At 42.6% G+C, this 25,858-nt stretch overlaps 1 protein-coding gene across 2 annotated transcripts in view; it reads right to left on the bottom strand.

The window, feature by feature from the left end:
- Positions 1 to 22,895: 22,895 nt before the first annotated feature.
- anxa3 (annexin A3) overlaps positions 22,896 to 25,858 on the bottom strand; it is a 69,307-nt gene continuing 66,344 nt past the window's right edge. For both annotated transcript variants that reach the window (XM_033023898.1, XM_033023907.1), the window contains one exon: positions 22,896 to 24,465. In XM_033023898.1, the coding sequence (XP_032879789.1) occupies positions 24,406 to 24,465 (60 nt within the window). In that variant the 3' untranslated portion in view covers positions 22,896 to 24,405. The remainder of the gene's footprint in view (positions 24,466 to 25,858) is intronic.

The raw sequence follows: 25,858 nt of genomic DNA, 5'->3' as shown, positions 1-25,858 counted from the left end.
GAGGCATAAAGATGACAGGACAGGGTGGATTTAGGATGTTTCTAACAGTGGGAGAGTCTCAATTGAGGGGAATATATAAAGGGACAGTCGTTAAAAACTGAGGTAGAGAATTCCAGACATCCTGACAGAGAGTGATGGCTCTCTGTAATTCTCTATCCTGCTATGGAGGCTACAGTTACAGTATTTAAATAAGAGAAAGATACATTTGCAAAGACTGCGTAATTGAGGAAGAAGTGGAACTGACACAGAGTTGAGTCCTGAACCGGAACAGTTATGACAGGGCTGCCAACTCTCACGCTTTGAGCGTGAGAATCACTTCCTCAAGCAAACTCTCACGCCCTCACGCTGATCATAAATTTCTCACGCTCTGTGGTGAGAAATTCTGTGATCAACATAAATTTCAAAACTCGGATAAACTGCATGGTCCGCGGGTGTTGGAGAGCCGGGGCTGAGGGAGGGATGGGAAACAGAAGCAGCGGCGGGAACAGATGTGGGGAGCCGGGACTGGCGAGTGTTTGCCGAGCTGCGAGTATTTGCGGGGCTGGCGAGTCGCTCGCTGCAGCTCCGGCTATGGAGCAGCTTCAGTGCAAGTCCCGGGCCGTCGGAGGCGTCGGAAGAATTGTGCCGCTGCGGCGAGAGTCTCTGTGCTGAAGGGACAGACTCTCAAAGGGAGGTGGAGAGAGGGAGACAGTGGGGAGAGAGAGAGAGGGGGAGTGAATGGAGAGAGAGAAGAGGGAGAGGGGGGAGAGAGAGGGGAGATTGAGGTGGGAGAGGGGGAAGAGAGAGGGGTGAGAGGGAAGAAAGAGGGAAGAGAGAGAGAGAGGGGAAGGAGAGGGTAGGAGAGAGAGGGGTGGTAAATGAGAGAGGGGGAAGAGGGAGATAGGGGGTAAGAGAGAGATGGGGGCAAAGAGAAAGAGCAGATAGAGACAGAGGAGAAAGAGAGAGGTGAGAGAGCCAGGGGGAGAGTGAGGTGGGAGGGATAAATGGGGGTGAGAAAGGAGGAGGAGAGAGAGAGGGGGGAGGAGAGACAGAGAGAGGGGGGAGAGAGGGGGAGATAGAGAGGGAGGGAGAAAGAGAGAGAGAGGGGGGAGAGAAGAGGGGGAGAGAGATAAGAAAGAGAGGAGGGGGAGAGAGAGTTAGGGGAAAGAGGGGGAGAGAGAGAGGGGACGAGAGAGAGGGGGAGAGTGAGGTGGGAGGGAGAAAGGGGGAAGAGAGAGAGAGGGGAAGAGAGGAGAGAGGGGGTGGAGAGAGAGGGGGGAGAGAGAAGAGAGAGGGAAGGGGAGAGAGTGAGAGGGGGAGAGAAAGGGGGCGAGAGGAGAGACAGGGAGAGAGAGAGAGGGGAAAGAGAGGGGGAGGGGAGAGATAGAGGGGGAGAGAGAGGGGGGTTGAGAGGAGAGAGAGCGGAAAAGAGGGGGGGGGAAGAGGGGAGAGAGAGAGAGAGAGGGATGAGAGTGAGGTGGGAGAGAGAGAGGGGAGAGAAAGAGAGGTGGAGAGAGAGGGGAGGGAGAGAGTGGGAGAGAGGGGGACGGAGAGAGAGAGGGGGAGAGGGAGAGGGGGAGAGGGAGAGAGAGAAGCAGGGCTGCCAACTCCCATGCATTGAGTGTGAGAATCACGCATTTCACCAAATTCTCACGCTGATCACAAATTTCTCGCTCTGTTGTGAGAAATTCTGTGATCAACGAAAATGTCAAAACTCACATCAACTGCATGGGCCGCGGGTGTTGGAAGCAGAAGCAGCAGCGGGGACAGATGCGGACGGGGAGCGGAGCTGGCGAATGTTTGCCGGTCTGGCGAGTCGCTCACTGCAGCTCCGGCCATGGAGCAGCCTCAGTGCAAGAGTCCCAGGCCGTGGGAGGCATCGAAGCATTGCGCCGCTGCCGTGAGAGTCTCTGTGCCGAATTCGCCCAGGTGACCGGCATGGATCAGGCTGCGGCTCGGTGCATTCTGGAGGACAACCAGTGGGGACACCCTCCTACTCCCCCCTCCCCCCCCCCCCCGGTCGCTATGCTCCCTCGGGCTTGGTCTCTCGCAATTCCTCACTCCCAACTCTCACCCAATGTTGGCAGCTCTGGTTATGACCATGTCAAATGTTGGGGCAGGTTTGAGAGGGCAAGTGGCCTACACCTGCTCGTATTTTCTTCTGTGCATGATATAATTTCTAGCCAAGTGAAGACACAAAGTGCTTGAGTAACTCAGCAGTAGCGCAGCACAGTGGCGCAGAGGTGCTGCCTTACAGCTCCAGAGACCAGGGCTCAATCCTGACTACGGGTGGTGTCTCTACAGAGTTTGTACATTCTCCCCATGACCACGTGGGTTTTCTCCGGGAACTTCAGTTTTCTTCTACATTGCAAAAACGTACAGGTAAGTAGGTTAATTTGTAAGAACTGTAAATTGTCCCTGGTGTGTGGGACAGTGCCAGTGTACGGAAGATCGTTGGTCGGCATGGTGGGCTGAAGGGCCTGTTTCTGGGCAGTATCTCTAAACTAAAAAGGTCAGAGCATCCATGGAAATCATGGATAAGTGATAATTCAGGTCAAGACAATTCTTCAAGTATTTTGGTTTGTAATCTGTTTAGCCCTATTTCTTTAATTAAAATGTTGCCACTCGAATTAGGATTACTGGATCTCCAGTTGAAACAACCCTTCTAAATGACATAATTGGGAAACAATGATCACAAAAATTAAAGAGATGTGCTGGAGTAACTCAGTGGGCCATGTAGCATATCTGGAGAACATGAATATATGATGTTTTGGTTTGGGGCCCTTCTTCAGACTGATTGTGGTAATGGGGTACGGGGGGGGAGGGTAAGGAAGAAAGCTGGAAGAGGGGTGGGGGCAGGACAAAGCCTGGCAAGTGATAGGTGCATTTTGGTGAGGGGGGGGGTTGATGGACAGATGGTTGGGCAAAGGTTAGAGATGAAAATACTATAGGTGTGAGATAAGGATAGAAGATCTGCGAATTGTGAAGTCAGAGGAAGGAATATAGGCGGAAGGGAAGGGGGAGGAGAAGGAGGAGAAAAATTGCCGTGAGTCCAGATGGGGCACATGGAAGAGATGGGGGGAATAAAAGGGGGGAGGGGATAGTAAGTTACTTAAAATGGAAAAGTTACCTAAATTTCAATATGGTTTGTAAGCTACCCAAGTGGAATATGAAGTGCTGTTCCTTCAGTTTGCATGTGGCCTCACTCCTGGCAAAGGAGGAGGCCCAGAACAGAAAGATCAGTATGGGAGTGGGATGAGTTAAGTTTAGTTTGGAGATATAGCATGGAAACAGGCCCTTCAGCACATTGAGTCCATGCCGTTCTGTCCTACACACTGGGGGCAATTTACAGAGGCCACTTAATCTACAAACCTGCACATCTTTCAAATGTGGGAGAAAACCAGGGCACCTAGAGAAAACTCACACAGTCACAGGGAGAACGTACAAACTCCATATAAACATCACCCATAGTCAGGATCGAACCTCAATCTCTGGTACTCTGAGGCAGCAACTCTGCTGGTGCACCAAGAGGTAATTATTTACAGTGTCGGATTTGAAAATGAAACATCTGGATAAAAAGTATATGATTAGAAAAAAATGTAAGATGAGTAAAAACAAAAGCTACTTTGGTCAAATGGAAGAAAAAATAATAAACGGAATGTTTTATCAACAGCTTTCAAAAACGAGTTTAGAAAGATGGGGGTTCTTATCGAAACATATAAAATTCTTAATGGAATGGACAGGCTAGATGAAGGAAAAATGTTCCTGTTGTTGGGGGAGTCCAGAACCAGGGGTCACAGTATACAAATAAGGGGTAGGCCATTTAGGACTGATATGAGGAAAAACTTTTTCACCCAGAGAGTTATGAATCTGTGGAATTCTCTGCTACCGAAGGCAGTGGAGGCCAATTCACTAGATGTATTCAAAAGAGAGTTAGATATAGCTCTTAGGGTTAGTGGAATCAAGAGATATGGGGAGAAAGCAGGAATGGGGTACTGGTTTTGGATGATCAGCCATGATCATATTGAATGGCAGTGCTGGCTCGAAGGGCCGAATGGCCTACTCCTGTACCTATTTTCTATGTTTCTATAGGTTATCAGCACTTGGTGTTTTACATCCAAGGACTCTAAGGGGAATTTGAGAAGATATAGTACTTGCCTTTAACATAACTTAACATAACTTTTTATTTAATGCATCAATAAATAATTTGAAATGGAAACTAGATATGTGCATGACAGTGAAAGGAATGAAAAGTTATGCTGACAGGAATAGATAATGGGGCCAGGTCCTGTCAAGAATAAAAATGTTGACATAGAAATGTTGGACATAATGCCCTTTTTTCTGTGCCTTACATTTTTTGTAATTATATGTAAAAGTAATTGTACCAGAAGACTGGAGATAACGGTATAAATCTTTAATAATGAGGATATAAACCAGATAATTTTTGACTAGTTTGTCCCTTTTCAATTTCTTGTACTCCATTAAGGCAAGATTTTTCACTTCGATGAATGCTTGGCACAATGATCTTGGCATCAACCTCACTTCTCCAATTGGTGACTGTTCAATTTCCCGAGATGAGTCTTTTTAGCTTGTTGTTGGCGGGGGGGGGAGGGAGTGGAGGTGGGTTTGGTGGGTGATTAACTGAAGGGCTGGGGAGGGGAAGAGGAAGGAATATGAAAATTAATCTTGCAACTCTGAGGCTTGCAGTTGCAAAACAGTGAGTTGCCTCCGAATCAATTGAAGAGAAGGGCCCAATTTTTTTTTAAAAGGAACTAGTGAGTGCTGAGTGCAACTCAGCAATTCTATTCTCCCATAGAGGTGGTGGTTGCAAAAACACAACAGCACGATGAAGTTGCATGGTTTCTTTTCAGTCATGAAATAAACTGTGATGTTTGGTGCAATTTACCACATGATGAGCATTCACTCAATTGTGAGTAGGTATTTTCAATGTTTTTTTCAACTATTTTTGATTAGCTGATGTGGGCTCTTGGAGCCCTGTCATCTGATCCCCTTCTTGCAGCCAACCTGCCCCCCAAAAAATGTTAGACAGGATAATGGACTAGAACCTGCTGCCAGCACCAAACCATCAACAAGTGAATACAAACACAAGTAGGCATCTGTTGCACATCCTCTGCCATTGATTTGCTGGTGTTCCAGGCCCTTTCACTAATACCAAGGCTTGCGCAATCTAATGTGGGAAGGGTGCATCAGGGTCAATGGTGGTGGGGAGTGAGGGTGCTGGGAGATTACACAGAATCAGCCCTACACTCAAAATGCCAAATTAAACATTGGCAAATGGCAATGTTTTGCCACCAGCGTTTTGTTAGCAGTCAAAAGTATGAAGGATCTTGAATGCTTCTGAATATGTGATAAATATTTTATTTTAAATGGCAAATAAAGAGCACTTCATATGCTGACTATCTAAACAAAAGCAGAACATGGTGGAAATATTCACGTCAGACAACATCATGGAGGAGAAAATTCTTGACAAAGTACTGTTTTAGCAGAATGGCAACAGAAAATGAAGTGTCAGCTGATAGTGGCCTGCAGTTTAAGAAATACTATTGTAAAGTGTATGAGATTGATAGCTCCCACTGAATGGTGAGGTAAAATTATAGTGCATAATTTTAAGATAATTGTTAAAAATGAATTAAAATGGAAGTTAAAAATAATCCTTTTTAATAAATAGGAATTTGGTATATCCTGTGGACTTCTAATCAAAATAAATGTTCTTTTTAAACAGAAGTCCATACATTATTTGAAAATTTATTAAGCTAGTTGCTTTCAAAATGGTAATTCACAGAGTTTGGAAAATGAGCAAGAGAGCAGGATTAGCCTAAGTGGCTTATGAATAGAAAGACTGGCAGAGACACGATGGCCAAATCTGTCTCTGTGTTACACCATTTCAAGACTCTAGTGCAACAATGTGGCATCTCCCATTTCCCACACAAGCCTTACAGTGCTGCCTGAGAGAGGCAGCCAACTGTGCCAAACTGATTCAATACCCACTAGAAACTGGTTTGAGCTAGCCCAGCCTTCTTCCATAGAGGACCACAAACAGGCAACTAACGGCCTTCTGTTGATTTTTTTCAGGCAGCTTTTTCAACAGAAAATGATATAAATCTGCATTTCAGGTTTCATTTGCTTTAATTGGAACTTATCTGAACCGAATCAATTGTGACATGTACTTATCTTACTCATTTCCTGTGAAGTTGCGTGAGGGAAGATTTTATTTCTTTAAATAAGTCTAACATCACTGTCACACAACTTGTTTCTATCCCCGTCTCCAATACCACCCTCTTCAGTTTTCCCTCCCTTAGATACAGTTTGGAATAGGGAACACACTTCACTTCACCATCATTACCTTCATGTTGATGTACATTTTTAATGATACCAATGAACAAGCTTCAGTAGATTATTGAACAGGATGTAATGTGTGCCACTCATTCGTCATGAGGTTCTGTGGTTGGAATCAGCTCAGGTAATAAGAACCCTCCACTATTTGGACTGTATTATAAATGCCAATGGGTTGTGGCAGAGTGGTTCCAGCTAGATTCTTATCTCCATTATACCAGGAACAAATTCTATACTCGACACACTGACCTTTTTGCCACTGAGTTGGCTGGTATTTTCCTGCTGCTTCGTGTATACAAAAATGAAGCAGTATTATTGTTTGAAGTAAAATTGTAAGCTTTTTTTGTGAAACTTAAATGTCAAACTGCTATATTTTTCTGCAGAATTTTAACAAAGCATAAACACTATTTAATCAGTCTCACTTTCCTGCATATTTTACCCTAAAAAATTATTACCCTTTTGTTCCTTATTGTCTTAAAGCCTTCAGCTATCCTTCCTGTGGAGCAGCATCCTGTCATTTTCCACACTTCCTTTCTAAGTTCACTGAGTATAAGAAAGCAGCAAGCCTGTCATGTTTCCTATTTCAAGCACACTATAGGTCAATAAAAGCTAACACATTTTTTTTAAGATATTATGGGATAATAAATATCAACAAAACATATTTATTTCTATGCTGCGAAGCACCATGATAAGTAACAAGTAACTTTTTCATTAAAATTAATTAAATTATCTCCAATTTATGTGCATGTTTCTCCACTTAACTCTTTAGAAGCAAAGGGTTGACAATTTTAAATCCCTGTTAAACCTGAAAATCTGCTTTATAATTGTTTCTACTATTATTGTACCAAATCTATGGTTTTCCACCAAGTACATTTTTGGCTGCTTAAAGGCACATGTGAATGACTGGGAGGTTGTTGCAAATTACAGCAGAGCTCCACTAAGCTTGAAACGGATTCTGCTGAGTACAGCAAGGTTACCCCAGAGGAAACCATGTCACAGATTACTTGTTTCAACTTACTGATGGTCTGCTCCATCTCTTCTCAGATGACAGAATAGCTTCTACTGTTTGCAGGCTCCTCATTTACTTGCACGATCCAAGCCACCATTAGATGGCTTTATTATCCAGTAGCCATCCTATGGTTTGTCATAGTGTTAACATTTGCTGTGGCCAAAACAGCCATTGTTACTGTCAGCTGCCATGCATGATGACCTAGATAATGCATTACATATGGTCACGTGCCCATTGGACAGTGTGAGTGGCAATTCGTTGTGGTGTTACATCAAATATAGTGTACAGTGGATGACACCCCATAACTACAGAAAAGTTACTAGCATTGAACAAACTCTCTGCTGCCCCGATTTTCTGCTTCAAGGAGAGAGACTGCAATAGAGCTAGCTCTCTTTGAATTACAGGATCTGAAAGATATTGCAATATCTCCAGTCCAACATTAAGAACTAGTTCATAAAATATATGCCTATGGTTACTTTGAGACCCATTATCAGCATGTCCTTGCTTTGCTCTGGATTTATGAATGTGGCCGTAAAAGTAACTAAGTAAGTAAGTAAGTTTATTGGCCAAGTATTCACATACAAGGAATTTGCCTTGGTGCTCCGCCCACAAGTAACAACATGACATACAGTGACAGTTACGAATGTCTCAGAAAACACTAAACATTAATAATTATAATAATAATAATAATAATAATAATAATAATAAGGCATTAATGATAAAACACCATTGATCAAGCATGTGAACCAACAAAATGCCAGATCAAAGGGAGGCTACAGATTTTTGGCTGTTACTCGTGGATAAAAATTGTTTTTAAGTCTGGCTGTGGCAGCTTTGACAATCCGGAGTTGCCTTCCAGAGGAAAGTGATTCAAAGCGTTTGTGACCAGGGTGAGAGGGGTCAGAGATGATCTTGCCCGCTCGCTTCCTGGCCCTTGCAGTGTACAGTTCAACAATGGGGGTAAGGTTGCAGCCAATAATCTTCTCTGCTGATCGGACGATTCGCTGCAGCCTCCAGGTGTCGTGCTTGGTGGCTGAGCCAAACCAGACCATGATGGAGAAGGTGAGAACAGACTCTGCGATGGCTGTGTAGAATTGGACCATCATTGCCTGTGGCAGATTGTGCTTCCTCAGCTGCCGCAGGAAGTACATCCTCTGTTGTGCCTTTTTGACTGTGGAGTTGGGGATGGGGGATTTCAATGAGGCCACAATGACTGAGCACAGACATTTCACGTGATGTTCTGTGCTGAGACCCTGGCAGTAGAATTGCTTCCTGAATATTCCAGACAGATGCAAATCATGCAGGTCCTTCACCTCCCCTTGCAGTAGCTTGGCTAGCTTAGTGTGCCTCTGCTCAATTTCCCCCTTGTGCCACAATTTAAAGAGAATGCTTACTAATACAGCATGGTCTGTGAATACCAGGTTTCTCACTAGTTTAAACTCAATACAATCCTTACCACATCCTTTGCTAGGAATTATTAACAATTTGGAAGAACTTTGGCAAGCAAAGACAATGTCCAGAATCATTGAAACATTGAATATTAAATCAGTAACTATCCCAAGAACAGTTATTTCTCTTAAATATCATAGAAACATAGAAAATAGGTGCAGGAATAGACCATTCAGACTTCGAACCAGCACCACCATTCAAAAGATCATGGCTGATCATCCAAAATCAGAACCTTGTTCCTGCTTATTCCCCATATCCCTTGATTCCGTTAGCCCTAAGAGCTAAATCTAACTCTTTCTTGAAAACATCCAGTGAATTGGCCTCCACTGCCTTCTGTGGCAGAGAATTCCACAGATTCACAATTCTCCGGGTGAAAATGTTTTCCCTCATCTCAATCCTAAATGGCCTACCCCTTATTCCTATACTGTGACCCCTAATTCTGGACTCCCCCAATATCAGGAACATTTTTCTGCAACTAGCCTGTCCTCTTGCTACTGGGTTAGCTGTATGCATTTAATAGAGACCATTTGCTGGAACACCAATCATTGAACATCGAGCTTCAATGTGACAGCATTAACTCGCAAGCAGACAGCATGATCTGAAGAGTAGGTTTGCAGATGACACAAACATTGGTGGAGTGGGGATAGTGAGAAAGATTGTGTAGAAAAGAACTACAGATGCCAGTTTATACTGAAGATAGACACAAAATGCCAGAGTGACTCAGCAGGTTAGGCAGCATCTCTGGTGAAAAAGGACTGGTGCCATTTCAGGTTGGGAATCTTCTTCTGAAGAAGGGTCCTGACCTGAAATGTCACCTATCCTAACCTACTGAGTTACTCCAGCTCTTTGTGTCTATTTTAGAGAGAAAGGTTGTTTGTCAAAATATTACAACAAGAATAAGATCAATTGGAACTTTGGGCAGAGAAATAGTAGATGGAATTTAATCTGGACAAGTGTGAGGTGGTGAATTTTGGAGGTTGAATGCAAGAAAAAAGTAAATGGCAAGACCCTTAGGAGCAATAACGTACATCGGGATCTCAGGGTGCAAGTCCATAGCTCCCTGAAAATGGCAACACAAGTGGATAGACATAAAAATGCAAAAAGCATGTTTGATTAATTGCTCCGGGATTATCTATAAAAGTTAGGAGGTTACATTATAGATTTATAAAATTTTAGTAAGGCCACATTTGGAGTATTATGTGCAGTTCTGGTGGTAAAGAAGGCATACAACATGCTTCCCTTCATTAGTCGGGGTATTGAGTTCTGCTTGCTGCATGACAAGAATGATGTGAAGGCTTACACGAGGGTACAGAAGAAACTCATTAGGATATTGCCAGAATTTGAGAGTATTATAAAGAGAGGTTGGGCACTTAAGTATATGTAACTATCCAAATGTCTTTTAAATGTTGTTATTGTATCTGCCTCAACCACTTCCTCTGACAGTTTGGTCCATATATGGGCCATCTTTAGTGCGAAAAAGTTGCCCCTTAGATTCCAATTAAACATTTCCACTCTGACCTAAACACGTCCTCTATTCCCTTGATTCCCCAACCCTGAGAACAAGGCTGTCCCTCATGATTTTATATACCTCTATAAGATCATCCCTCAGACTCCATGGAATAAATTCCCAAACTACCCAACCTCTCACTATAATTCAGTTCCTGTTTTACTGCACTTTATCTTGCACTAAATATTATTCACGTTATTCCCTTTATCAGGTTTCTGTACACTGTGGATAGCTCAATTGCAATCATGTATTGTTTTTCTGCTGACTGGTTAGCATGCAATAAAAGCTTTTTGCTGTACCTCAGTACATGTGACAATAAACTAAACTAAAGTAAACTATTCACGATCAAAGTCCTATTCTGGTTTTACTTCCGAAAATACAACACTTGCACTTATCTGTACTTAACTCCATTCGCCATTTCTCAGCCCACTTACCCAGCTGACCAAGATCATACTGTAATTCTTGCTAACAGCCTTCACTTCACTTCTTTTTCCCTTTCTCTTTCTCTATTTCTATTTTGCTCTCTCATTTATTATATTGTTTACAGGGTACTATGTTTACATATTCTGTTGTGCTGCTGCAAGTATGAATTTCATTGTTCTATCTGTGAGATAGGATAATAACACTCTTGACTCTTCTACAATCCCACCTATTTTAGTGTCAGCTGCAAACTTACTAATCATGCCTTTTACAGTCTCATCCAAATCTTTGGCATGAATAACAAACAAAAAAGGGCTCAGCACCAATCCCTGGACTAAACACTAGTCATGGGCTTCCAGTCTGAAAAACAACCCTCCACCATCCGCATCTGCCTCCTACTGTTGTCAATTACATATCATAGCTGTTCCAATGTATCCAATTATAGTGAAGGTTTTCTAATTAAAAGGTGATTCACCCAAAATGTTAACTGTTTCTCCCATCACAGATCCACCTTTTCTCTGTTATGCTAATTTTTTCTAACTAACTTTACTAAAGAAATTGAAAGTTTCCAGGTGCATGTTTTCCAACGGGACCTGCAGGTAAAGACCATGACCTTGGAGGCTGTCTGTGTGGAGTTTGCACGTTCTCCATGTGACTGAATAGGTTTCCACCCACATCCAAAGGACACACGGGTTTTCAAGTTGTTAGGCCTCTGTAAAATTGCCTCTAGTGTTTAAGGAATAGATGAGAAAGCGGGATAATATGGAACTACTGTGAACAGGTGACAGAGAACTTGGTGGGCAAAAAGGTAGACACAAAAAGCTGGAGTAATAATAATAATAATAATAATAATAATAACTTTATTTATAAAGCACTTTAAACAACTGCAGTTGCCACAAAGTGCTGTACATGAGAACTCATGGACAAAATGTTATTACAAACCATTAAAAACCGTAAAACAAAGGACTAAAAAACAGTAAAAATATAAAAGACATTAAAAGCACTAAGAACAGGAGCAATGTCTCAACCAATGTCGAAAGCCAGAGAATAAAAATGAGTTTTTAGGGAGGATTTGAAGATGGACAGTGAGGGGGCCTGTCTGATGTGCAACGGCAAGGTGTTTCAGAGTGCCGGAGCAGCAACAGAAAAGGCTCTATCCCCTCTGAGCTTCCGCTTAGACCTTGGTACCTCAAGGAGCAGCTGACCTGAGGCACCGGGCAGGAGCATATAGGTGGAGCAGCTCAGAGAGGTAAGGCGGGGCGAGCCCATTCAACGATTTGAAAACAAATAAAAGAATTTTAAAATGAACTCGAAAGTGCACTGGGAGCCAGTGAAGGGAGGCCAAAATTGGCGTAATGTGCTCCCTCTTTCGAGTTCCGGTTAAAAGGCGAGCGGCAGCATTTTGAACCAGCTGGAGACGAGCCAATGAAGCTCGTGCGACTCCAGAGTAGAGTGCGTTACAGTAATCCAGCCTAGATGTAATAAAGGCATGGATTACTGTTTCAAAATGCTGCCGCTCGAGAATGGGCTTCACCTTTGCCAGCTTCCTTAGGTGAAAGAAGCTGGACTTAACCACCGCGCCTATTTGTTTATCTAGTTTAAAATCACCGTCCATCCGAAAACCCAGGTTTAAAACAGTTGGCTTTACGGACAATGCCAGTGGACCCAAGTCAACAAAGGGAGGTTCACGGCAGCCATTGGGGCCAAACAAAATCACCTCTGCCTTTTTTTCATTAAGTCCCAGAAAGTTTAAGGCCATCCAGGACTTAATGTCCTCAAGACAAGACAGAAGTGATTTTAGAGAATAGTCGTCTTCTTTCCTGAGTGGCATATATAACTGGCTATCATCTGCGTAAAAGTGAAAGGAGATGCCATGCCTTCTAATTATTCATAATTGGTAAATAAAAATGGATATGTTTTTCTCTTCATTCACTGCACTGCCAATTCAATACATCCATGAAGCATTTAAGAGGTTGTTATACAGGACCCAGGCCTTGGTGTCCAGTGGTAGCAGAACCATAGACTGTGATTCTTCCACCAAGCCCTTGCTGTGACTGCGCTGAGATTCAGCGCACCTCTCAGTGTACTCCGTCACGTGGAATGTGCCAGTTAGCAGTTTAGAGTTTAATTTTCAAAGGTTTCAAAGGTCTTTTATTGTCATGTGTACCAATTAAGATAGTGATATGCGAATTACCATACAGACATACTAAAAAAGCAACAAGACACACAACAACGTAAAAATTAACATAAACATCCACCGCAGCGGATTCCCCACATTCCTCACTGTGATGGAAGGCAATAAAATCTAATCTTCCATCATTTTTCTCCCACGATCAGGGCAGTCGAACCATCCGTTGGGGCGATCGAAACTCGCACAGACGGCGGTCGAAGCTCCTACAGCTTGGCGTTACTGATGTCGGTCTCTGACCAGAAACAGCGAGCTCCATGATATTAAAGTCCGTAGGCACCCGCGGTGGAGCTCAGAGGTCGATCCCTGGCAAAGGAATCGTGGGGTCCGTGATGGTAAGTCTGCAGGTACCCACGGTGGAGCTCTCGAAGACGGTCTCCAGCAGAGGCCGCCAACTCCTCGATTTTAGGCCGCGGAGCGGACGGAGATACGATACAGAACAAAAAAAATTGCATCTCCGTCAAGGTGAGATATTAGAAAAAGTTTTCCCCAACCCCCTACCCTACCCCCCCCCCACATAAAACCAGCTAAAGAACACTAAAAACATGCATTTAATACATACTAGAAAAACAATGAATAAGAAAGGGACAGACAGACTGTTGGTGAGGCAGACATTGCTGGCACCATCCGGTGGTCACTCACATTTAGTTTAGAGATACAGCGCGGAAACATACCCTTCGGCACACCGACCAGCGATCCCCGCACATTTACACTATCCTACACACGCTAGGGACAATTTACATTTATACAAAGCCAATCAATCTACAAACCTGTACCTCTTTGGAGTGTGGGAGAAAACCAAAGATCTCTGAGAAAACCCACGCGGTCACGGGGAGAACATACAAACTCCGTACAGACATCACCGCAGTCGGAGTCAAACCCGGGTCTCTGATGCTGAAAGCGCTGTAAGGCAGCAATTCTACCGCTGCATCACCGTGCCACCACCATAAGCAGTCGGCCAGCCAAGGTCTTTGTGTGTGTGTGTGCGTGTGTGTGTGTTGGAGAGTTCTGTTGATGAATTCTACCAAGTAGTTTTGACGGTATGCTCAAGAAATCATTCCCTCAGATAAATCTTGTCCTTCTCCCAGAGAGCCTGAAGGAGACTCCATGCTGACCACTACCAGATGGCTAGTCAAAATTGTTCCTCTGCCAACATTTTTCTAAAATTTTGCTTACAATTCATTTGGCTGCATCTGGAGTATTGCATGCAGTTCTGGCCGCTTTATTACTGGAACAACGTGATAGCTTTGGAAAAGATGCCAGGTTTAGCAGAATGCTGCCCGGTTTAGAGGGTATTGGTTATGTAGAGAGGTTGGGCAAACTTGAAATGTTTGCTCTGGAAAGTTGGAGGGCAAGTGGAGACCATAGAAGTCTATAAAAAATATGCGAGGCGTAAATAGTCAGACCTTTCTCCCAGGGTGGAACTGTCAAAGACTAATGGGCATAGTTTTAAGGTCAGAGGGGGAAAGTTTAAAGGAAATGTGCAAGGCAAGTTTCTTTTACACAGAGAGTGGTGGGTGCCTGGAACATACAGCCAGGGATGGTAAAGGAAGCAGATATAATAGTGGTTTAAGAGGTCTTCAACCCGGCAGATGGATATGCAGAGAATGGAGGGATATGGATCACATGCAGGCAGAGGAAATTAGATTAACTTGGCCCATGTACTGTTTGTATGTATTATGTATGTTCTATGTATGAATGACAGAGAGTGCAGCATTCAACTGAAACACAACTGAATGGAACATTGTGTGACGAGGCAAGGCCCAACCTTTGCAAGACTGGGGATGAATACAATGTCCCCTTTGAAATGGGTGACACCACTGCCTGTCATCTTATTTCTTTGTGCTTCCTGATGGATTAAACAAAAGGCTCTGTAAAGCACATGGCAGAAGAAAGTGAGCAGCCTTGTCTAACTCCAGATTTGATGGGCTGGTTATGCAATTCATATTCATTCATTTGAACTGTCCTACTGATATCTGTGTAAAGCATTTGCATCCAATTCCTGATTCCTTCCCAAAGCCCATATTGCAGAGCAGGTTCATCATGTATGTCAAGACCTTCTGCTAAAGGCCTCGCCTGGTCAGTAGCGTAAGTCCACCCATCTGTCCAGCATGTAGTCAATGGTATCACTGAGCAACACAAGGCTACCAGAGCCTTTCCTGCCAGCCAGAGTGCAGGATCATTGACAGACTAATCAATGATGAGTTTGCATGTATCCTGAGCATTGCATATTGAAGTGGACAGATGCTATGTGCCCAGTGGCGTAGCGTGGGGGAGGCCAGAGGGGCGGTTGCCCCGGGCGCTAAATTTTTAGGGGCGCAAAAAAATTGTTGGATAAATCTTTTTTATAAAATGGCAAAAAAATTTGTTCTAAAGGCACGCTGCACCTCTTTGGCAGCCTTCCCCTGAATTATTGTAATAAAATGTAAATTTTTTTGCCATTTTATAATTTTTTTTTATCCAACAATTTTAACCAACCAGCGATCTCCGCACACAAACTTGGGACAATTTACACTTATACCAAGCCAATTAGCCTGCTGCCTACAAACCAGTACATCTTTGGAGTGTGGGAGGCAACCGAAGATCTCGGAGAAAACCCACGTGGTCATGGGGAGAACGTACAAACTCCATACAGACAGCACCCGTAGTCAGAATATATCTCAGCCATAATATCTAAAAGAAAGGAATCTGGTGCCCAGGGCAGGAAAAGACGAAAAACAGAACAAGAACAGCTTGCTAAACTAACTGGAAGTCTTGACAGATTTATTGTGAACACTGCTGATAGCACCAGTGATGAAAGTACACCAGAATCTGTATGTCCAGATAATCCACTGCCTGTAAACTGTTCACTTTCTGCTTTAGAAGCAGAGACAGCTTTGCCTGAACATGCTTCAACATCTGGGCAGTCAAGTGCTCTTTCAGAGCATATTGATATGAAAGTTTTCACTGATATTGGTTATTGGCCAGAAAATGTAGATCAAACTTTGAAAAATGAACTTGTTAAGAGAGGGACGTCTGAACTGCAGAATAAAGATGCATTTTTTTCCAAGAGATAATAATGGCAGATCATTCTCTAAGGATTGGTTTTATATGAATTTAGATAATGGTGAGACAGTTTTAAGGACATGGTTGCTGTATTCTCCGGTGAAATGTGCTGTATATTGCTTTCCTTGCATGCTTTTTCAAAAAAATAAAGGAAGAAGTTCTTTTGCACAGCCAGATGGATTTAAAACATGGAAAAAGCTAAACCCCAGAGTATTAGATCATGAAAAAAGTTGCCATCACGTCGAAGCATTTGAAAAGTGGAAAGAACTTGAAATGCGACTACAGAAATGTGAAACAATCGATGCTGCTGTTCAGATAGAACAACAGAAGTCATTTGAGAAATGGAAAGCTGTATTATCAAGAATTCTTAATTGTGTGCTGTATTTAGCCAGACAATCCTTACCCTTGCGTGATCACTCAGAAGATCTAAGTGCAAGTGATAACTGTGGAAATTTCCTTGAAGTTTTCAAGTTACTTGCCAAATATGACCCAGTTGCTAATCAACATCTTCACAAAGTTCAACAAGCAGATGGCTATGTCGTGTCTTATCTTTCTCCACAGAGCCAAAATGAGTTCATCCAACTACTTGGTGATCACATCCGAACAGATATCTTTCAAAGAATTTTAAATGCCAAGTATTACTCTATCATGTTTGATAGTACACTAGATATTTCGCATACCGACCAAATGTCCCAAGTAATTCGTTTTGTGCATATTGAAGATACAGAAGTCACAGTTGAGGTGTCCTCTATCGACTTCATTCAGTTACATGGGAAATCAGATAATGAAATGACAGAACAAATTTGTGACAAGTTGCAAGCAGATGGTCTAAAACTTGAGTACTGCTATGGACAAGGATATGATAATGCTGCAACTATGGCTGGCCACATACCTGGTGTTCAGAAACGTATTCTAGATGTAAACCCCAAAGCAGTGTTTGTGCCATGTAACAAGCACTCACTTAATCTTGCTGGTGTACATGCAGCTAGTGTTGGAACAAAATCTGTGACTTTTTTTGGCACTGTGCAAAAAGTGTACACATTTTTCTCAAGCTCTACACACAGGTGGGATGTTCTTAAAGAACATGTGCCAGTTAATGTGAAGCGATCCTGTGACACAAGATGGAGTTCAAAGCATGAAGCTGTACACGTTCTTGCTGAGTACACTGAAAAAATAATAGAAGCTTTGGTAGTCTTGAGGGATGGATTAGATGAAACCTCAGAAAGTTAGTTTGCATTATGACCTATCCTTTCTTTGCATTCCTTTATTTTTGGAGCCCAGTGCTTACTGAAGTGAATGACGCTCAGATATACCTACAACAAAGAGGACTTGGACTTGATCAATGTGTTCAAAAGCTAAAAGCACTGACTCTATTTTGTGAGGAAAAGCGTGATTCTCTAGTCACAGAGGCAGCTGAGAGAGCTATGCAGATATGCAATACATATGATATTTCTACAGAAAGAAGAATTGGAAGACGAAAGAAGATGTCAGGTGAAAAAAGTAGTGATTCTGGCTTAAGTTTAATTCAGGAAACACGTCGGGAACAACTTGAGGCAGTAGATAAGCTAACAGCTGAAATTACAAAACGTACAGTACAGATGAATACACTTCATGAGCTATTTGCTTTTCTGCAAATTCAAACATTGTTAGATGCAGAAAAAGATGACTTAATTGTTCGACACATTCAGCATTTATGTGTGAAATATTCTGACTTGAATGCTACAGCTATGACTGCTGAAGTACATCGTATTAGACGCCATATTGCTTTATTGAAAGAAGTTCATCCAGAAGAGAGCATTTCTACATGGACAGCTTTAGATTTGCTTTGCTAGATAATTAAGTGGAAGCTGCAAGAAAGTTTAACTAACATTGTTGTGGCACTGAGAATTTTTTTAACAATTACTGTGTCCAATGCTAGTTGTGAAAGGGGTTTCTCCAGTAACCTTGCAATTTTGTCTATTGAGAGAAATTTTCATGTAAATTTTGATAGTGTAATTGAAAAATTTGCAAAAATAAAATCCAGAAGATTTTAAATAAATGTAATATACTGACAATGTCTAACATTTAATGTGTTCTGTTTCCCTATTATTCGAACACTTTGTAATACTTTTATTGGAACCTGTAAAATGTTGTTACAATTTTGAAATAAATATTAATGGCTGCAAAGAAGTAATTTTATTTTATAAATAAATAAATACATTTTATGCAAGTGTAATTATAGTAACAAGTAACAAGTAGCCTTTATTGTCATTCAGACCTTGCGGTCTGAACAAAATGTTGTTGCCTTGCAATCCTACATATAGTAAAAATGACTAAACACACAATAAACACAAATTAACATCCACCACAGTGAGTTCACCAGGCACCTCCTCACTGTGGTGGAAGGCAAAAGTCTTAAGTCTTTGTCTCATCCCTTCTTATTCTCACTATGCGCCGAGGCCGCTGCCGCTGTCCCAGCCGCCGCTGTCGTCCACTGGGCCCGCGGTCGGGTCGAGTGGCCACTGCCGCCGGAACGTGCCCCAGCTCTGAGTTCTGGTCACCGCTGTCCCAGCTCCGAGGCCAGGTCGCCGCTGCCGCTGCTCCAGCTCCGATGCCGTGTGGCCGCTGCCGCTGCCCCCGCTCCGAGGCCAGGCCGCCGCTGTCGCTGTCCCAGCTCCGAGGCCAGGCCGCCGCTGTCGCTGCCGCTGCTGCCGTCCCAGCCGCTGCCGCCGCCGTCCCAGCTCCGATGCCGGGCGGCCACTGCCGCTGTCCCAGCTCCGAGGCCAGGCCACCGCTGTCGCTGCCACTGCCACCGTCCCAGCCGCTGCCGCCGCCGTCCCATCTCCGATGCCGGGCGGCCGCTGCCGCTGTCCCAGCTCCGATGCCGGGCGGCCGCTGCCGCTGTCCCAGCTCCGAGGCCAGGCCGCCGCTGCCGCTGTCAAAGCCGCCGTTGCCGCTGCCCCTGCTCCGAGGCCGCCAGCTCCGCCATTAGGCCTCGGCGCAGGCGGAGACGGAGGATACGACAAAAGAAGTCGCATCCCCCGAAGGAAGAGAGCAAAAACGTGTTCCCCCCCACCCCCCTCCCCCCACATACACAACATAATAAACCAAAAATCAACTAAACAGGACAAAAGAACAACACAAAAAAATAAAATAAAAACAGACAGACTGCAGGCGAGCCGCAGCTGCTAAGGCAGCGCCGCCATCTTTTTGTTATGTTGAGAAAATAAATACAAAACTTGGATTTATAACAGCTCATGGGCCATGGCTAGCCTCTAATGAGGAGGCGCAATATTTTAAACTGCCCCGGGCGCTCAAAACCCACCCTACGCCACTGTGTGTGCCACACATCCATATCAAAATGGCCATCCCATGGATCATCTCAGTGGGTTGTGTTCCTTGTTTATTTTGCAACTGATGTACAACAAAGGTATCATTTTGGCTGGTGTGTCATGAAATATGTTAATTGCTAAAGTTGGTGCATAATTGCATACATTCTGACTGCACGAAGGTCAGTTATACCAAAGATGCTCTATCATCTTTGCGTTACACTAGTGTGGACCCCAGACAGAAATGCCTCGTTTAATTTGGTGAAGGTCACCATTTTATCTGGAGAATCTTGCTCACATGATTCACCCAGGTAAATCCTATTCTGCGGTGCACATTGTGAGAGAACACGTGCTGCTGTACATGAACCTTTATCTAGGTAACATTATTTCAATTATAAACATGGCCAAAAGGATTGACAATGGAAACATAAAAACAAGGGAAGAATTTATGGGGTGTGTTTTTATTTACACTACACAGGCACATCGTTAATGCCCTCACTATTGTGGTAATTATTGTCCATTTATGCACATAAAATTGTTTTTATATTTCACTTTACTTGATTGGATTATAAAAAGAAAAATCTCTTGGTTACAAAACCAATGGAAATTACAATTAAAGGAGTCGTTTAAAGTTTACTCATTTATTTTTCATTTTACATCACCCAAGTTCATCCTTCAATAAATCTCATGAAAATTGGATCATTATCACGTTGCAAATTATTTGAGTTTGAAATGCACAAATCGCCTGCAATGTTTCCTAGTTTTCAGTAATTATGCACTGTTGCTATAGAAATGCACACCTTGCTTCTCATTTATTTATCACTTCTCACATTGTGCTGGAATATCAATAAGCAAATCATTGTTCACTGATAGACATTGCCAGGTAAACTACCTTGACCATTTGTTACAATATATGTTTGGTCCATATCTTTTCTGGACCGACTCACAGTCTTGTCAGTGTACTGTCCATTAAACACGCTTTTACCCAGAGCAGCTTCCCTGCCGTGAACATCCGAGAGAACTATGAGCTGATTGGTGAAGCACAAGACAGCATGTTCTTTCTTGTGTAGGCAACTGGCCTTGCCCAGAGATTTGTCTAGACAACTGCTTTAGCTAAGCCTGCAGTTGACCACTTGTCAAAGCTGCCATTGACATACACAAACATTCAAAACGTTAAAATTGAACATACCACGAATTTTCCAAAAATCTTTAAAAGCAGCCTTCAAATAAAAATATCAAAGCACATAATTTAATTTATTACATTTAAATTAGCTTAATTAATTTAAAAAGTAATTTAGCTTTTCCTTGCACTCACTCCACAGGCAGCTTTCATGACATCTTGGGTGTGAACGTTACAGAACAATAGGATATCCCCGGCAATCGGCTGAATGAATGTTCATCATTTCCATGTTCATTCAGGGGACTAGTGTGTTTGCACACAGAGATGGAGGTAAATTTCAGCACTTTTGCCTAGAATGGGTTTCTCCAAAGCCTTGCAGAATTTGATGGCGGAAATCCTTTAACTAGAGATTCTGCCAAACAGACAGACAAATTGACAATCAACAGCCATCTCAATTAGAGAGGTAGTTACGGGAGAAGCCTAATTCACAAATCATAGCTTGAAAAGCAATTGGTGCATTGGAAGGAGACATTGTGGATTGACATGGCTGGTGGTGTCCTGAAAATTATGTTTGGGAGAGTCCAGATCTTTATCAGATCTAAACAGATATTTTAGTTTAGTTCAGAGAAATAGCGTGGACATAGGCCCATCGGCCCATGGTGTCTGTGCCAACCAACAATCCCCGCACATTAACACTATTCTACACACACACACACACACACACTAGGGACAATTTACAATTTACCAAGCCAATTAACTTACAAACCTGCATGTATTTGGAGTATGGGAGGAAACCGGAGCTGGCGGTGAAAACCCATGCCGGTCAGGGTGAGAACATACAAACTCCATACAGACAGCACCCACAATCTGGATAGCACTTGGTCTCTGGAACTGTAAGGCAGCAACTCCACTGCTGCACCACCATGCCACCCCATCTTCTGAGTGCCAACATTCCCGAATGCTCTGTGGTCACAGTATGTTTATACTGGCCATGATTACAGGGGAACCTTCAAGGGTGCTCAAGAAGAGTAATAATGGGCAGTGGGTCAGTCAATTACCTCCAAAATGAAAGCAGACACATTTCAATAACCAACCATTATGCGTAGGTGGATTGGGCCCAGTACCTTAACTACCCCAATTCCAGCCAAAACCAACATCATTTGTGAAGGGCAATGTTGCTCTTGAATTTCAGTCAAATATTGCTCATTTATTAATGCAAGAAAGGCCCACTCAACACCTTCTATCTGGAAGTATATTTAGAGCGCAGAGAGCTAGGCCCTAACTTACCAATGCATTTTGCTTTTCGGAATGTTCCTGATTGCATTTAGAAATTTGTTTCCATACAAAAGACTATTGTGCAGTATCAAAATTATTTTTCTCTCTGTATCTTTTTTTAAGATAGTGACAAAGGAAAGGTCAATAGGGATGATTTGATAGGCAGGAGAGATTAAATTACCTCATCCCTGCTGACTTCCATTCTATCAGAGACTTCACCTTCTGTTCTTCCACCTCTCCCATTGATCACATCTTAAAACATGTAGTTCATTTTTTTTCAGTTCTAATGGAAAATTATCAAATGATAAGTTTTAATTCAGGAAAGTTGTGCTCAAATATTCTAAAATATTCCATGATTAATTTGTAATAAATGAGACTTTTCTCCTGGTGAGCTGGAGAAGAGGCTGGATCAAAACTTCCTGCGACCAGATACCTGTTGAGGTGTCGCTTAGAGTAGATCTCTTTCCCTTCTCACACCTGGTTGATCAGGCAGCAGTGTTCATAAATCATAGGAGCGGAAGTAGGCCATTCAGCCCAGAGTCTACTCCGCCATTCAATCATGGCTGATCTATCTTTCGCTTTCAACCGTATTCTCCTGCCATTCCACATAACCTTTGACAGCCTTGCTAATAAAGTATCCGTCAATCTCTGCCTTAAAAATAGCCAATGACGGCATCCACAGCCATCTGTGGCAATGAATTCCACAGATTCACTACCCTCTGACTAAATAAATGTCTCCTCATCTCCCTTCTAAAGGTACAGTGTGTCCTTTTATTCTGAGGCTATGCCCCGTGGTTCTAGACACTCTCAATAGTGGAAACATCCTCTCCACATCCAGTGTTCCCCGTATTTTGCATGCTTGGGAGGCATGACCTATGTAGAGCAGGCTCCTCAAAGTGCTGGAGAGATACTGCCAATGCTGTGTTCACAAAACTCGCCAGATCCTCAGGCAGTAAGGAGGAACTTGTTTCACTTTCCTGCATTGCTATCTTCACATTCCTGTTTGATTATTGTATATTGTACATACGTTTTGGTTTTCTTCATAAAATTTTCCTTTCATCTCAATATAACTCTTTCATAGTTTTGTATTTGTGTACTGGAATGTGTAACAATAACCCTCAACCCTATAGCAAATAACTGGTTTATAAAATTATTTTAGAAAGATAAATGTTACCTTGTGCAGAAGCTGAACTATTCTAATTAAAGATAGTGACAATAATTCACAACACGTATTCAAAATGCATTTGTTATGTTTCTTTATTAAGATAAATCAAAGTTATTACAAAGCCTTGTAAAAAAAAAATATAGTTGGAAAGCACTGAAGTAAGCACATCCTTTAAAAATAACAGCAAAGTAGTAAGTAATTAACAATGAAATTAGTCTGAATAAGCAAACTGGTTATAGGTTGTAGTTGATGCTATGGTCTAATTATTAAGAGTTTATATTTTACTTTCAAAATAAAGGAAAGAAAATTCAGTCAATCTTTGTAACCAAGGTGGTCAATACCACTAGTCAATAACTATACACATAACTACTTTTAGTTTCATCTGCATTCCTCATCATTTTTAAGATGTCAAGCGAACTTTATTGGCACAGTGTACTGCCATACTAACAAAAATCATTCATTCCTTTCCCATGATTTTGGATGGCCTGGAGTCACTAAAGGAAGATATATTTTCCTGCATGAAGTGAGACACACTTCTCAGTTTTTGTTGTACTTTAAAATAAACCAACGGCAAAAACCTTTAAAGGATGTGGTACAGATCAATTAAGCTTACCAAAATAAATGGCAGAAAAATGACAAAATTTAGCTTACTTTTAATGTAATATAGTCAGCAAAAGTGAGCACTTCAGAAGCTATACATGAAGTATAGACAGTACATCGAAGCAACAATTGTGGGAATGTGTACTGATTACAGTAAGTAAAAACAGACGGTAATGCTGTTTGAGATGAATGTTTACGTATATAAGGTAGAAAGTTAAATATTGTTTGTGTTTATTTAGAGCAGTAAATCTATTCAAAACTAATGTACACATCCATTTAATTTTGAGAATTAATAGAAATGATTTATGGAGTTTTTACAAAGAGGTCCATTTGTTCGAGGTTTACTGACTTTTTGATGTCAGTTGTCATAATTTTAGAGACCTATTATCTCAGATTGATTACCAGGAGACATACAGCTAATGATATTGTACAGAGATATGGGTTCTTCAATGACAATAGCTAACCTCGACTGGTATATGTATTAAACGTAAATTTAAACGGGACTTTACATTATCCACAATGATTACAAAGAAATCACAAAAAATGTAAGATTAGAGGTAATTTAAATTAAACAATTTAGTGACTAAACATCTAATTGAATAAACAACTGTTAATCTAAAGAGAGAAACTGGTAAATATGATGCTGCCTATGGTTTATATCTAATTATAAAGCTTGGATCTCTAAACTGCAAGCAGTCAGAAATAGACTGAATCCAGGACATTTAACTTGTTGAATGTTTATACAATAGGATCTAGAAATAACATCCTCTTCCTTTCAGAGTTTAACATCCCCCAGGGGAGGCTGGGTCCAATCCGTTAGTTGTTACACATTTAAAACTGACTAATTAAGTTGCAAAACGGTCACTTATTACCAGACAATCACACTTCCATTTCCCTCAAGTGAAACAATTCACAAATAATGCAGATGTAGTTTTGGCTTTACAGTCCAAGAACACCATCGACTTGTTCAGTTGTGCCAAGACTGGTTAATTTCCTTTTTCACAGATACTCAGCAAAGTAGTCCTGTAATCCCCTGAAGTTTCATCCTAAAACCACAAACAAATAGTAAAATATAATTCATATATAAATTTAGGCACAGGTGAAAATCATAAAGTACAGCTGCCAATCAACTTCCATAACTCTAATGTCTCTACTTCCTGAGAAGATAGCGGAGATTCTGTGTCAGAGAGGATTCTACAAGAGGACTCTTGAACTTCTAGATATTAATTGGTTGCATCATGGCCTGGTTCACCAACTTGAATGCCCAGGAACGAAAAAGGGGTGAACACTGCCCAGTCCATCACAGGTTCTGACCTCCCCAGCATCAAATGGGATTTTTTCGTGTTCATCTTCTAAGTTTGCACAAGTATTTGAGAGTCTTCAAGGTACAACAAAAATTTTTATTACATTACTTCAATGCTGGCAGCAAGACAACTCAAAATGGGTGCACACACAGAACCTGACTGGACACACAGACTGTCTACAGGCAGGATAAACTATATACAAAACATCTCCCTTTGTCCTGTGCAGCGCCACCTGCTGCACGGGAGGAGCAATGAGTCCTCCCACCCCACACAGTGCACCAAACATCACAGATTTATAGGAGTGGCTGTGTGAAAAAGGCAGCCAGCATCATCACAGACCCACACCATCCTGGTCACACACTCATTTCACCACTGCCATCGGGAAGAAGGGAAGAAGAAGGAAGAAAACTGTAATGTCCAGGTTCAAGAACAGCTTCTTCCCCACAGCCATCAGGCTATTAAACACTACAACCTCCAATAAGCTCTGAACTATACAGACTTGGGTGCATTGGTTTTGTCTTTTTGCATTATTATTTGTTTGTTTTGAATTGAATTGAATCCTTTATTTGTCATTCAGACCTTTCGGTCTGAACGAAATGCTGTTGCCTGCAGCCATACATGTAATAATAACAAAACACAATAAACACAAATTAACATCCACCACAGTGAGTTCACCAAACACCTCCTCACTGTGATGGAGGCAAAAGTCTTAGAGTTACTGTCTCTTCCCTCCTCTTCTCCCTCTGTGCCGAGGCGATACCCCACCGGGCGATGGCATCAGTCCCGCGGTTCAAGCTCCGCGGCCCGGGGGTGGTCGAAGCTGCCCGCAGCTGTTGCAACGGGTGCTCCGGAAAACAGGCACCAGCCTGTGACCTACGAGCTCCCGACATTGTCCTCCACTGGCCCGCGGCCGAGCCCCGGATCCAGGTCGCCGCCGCCAGAACGCCGCCTCAGCCGCCGTAGCACCGTCTCCGCCCCGCACCGGGCCGCCTACAAGGCAGCGTCTCAGCCCCGCACCGGGCTGCCCCCACGAGAGCACCTTCCAGCCGGGAGCCGGTCCGCCCACACGGCAGCGTCTCAGCCCCGCACCGGGCTGCTCACACGGGAGCGCCTTCCAGCCAGTAGCCGTGCCGCT

The sequence above is a fragment of the Amblyraja radiata genome, chromosome 1, assembly GCF_010909765.2.
Source record: "Amblyraja radiata isolate CabotCenter1 chromosome 1, sAmbRad1.1.pri, whole genome shotgun sequence".
NCBI classification, from domain to species: domain Eukaryota; kingdom Metazoa; phylum Chordata; class Chondrichthyes; order Rajiformes; family Rajidae; genus Amblyraja; species Amblyraja radiata.
This window is presented reverse-complemented; position numbering and strand designations above follow the sequence as displayed.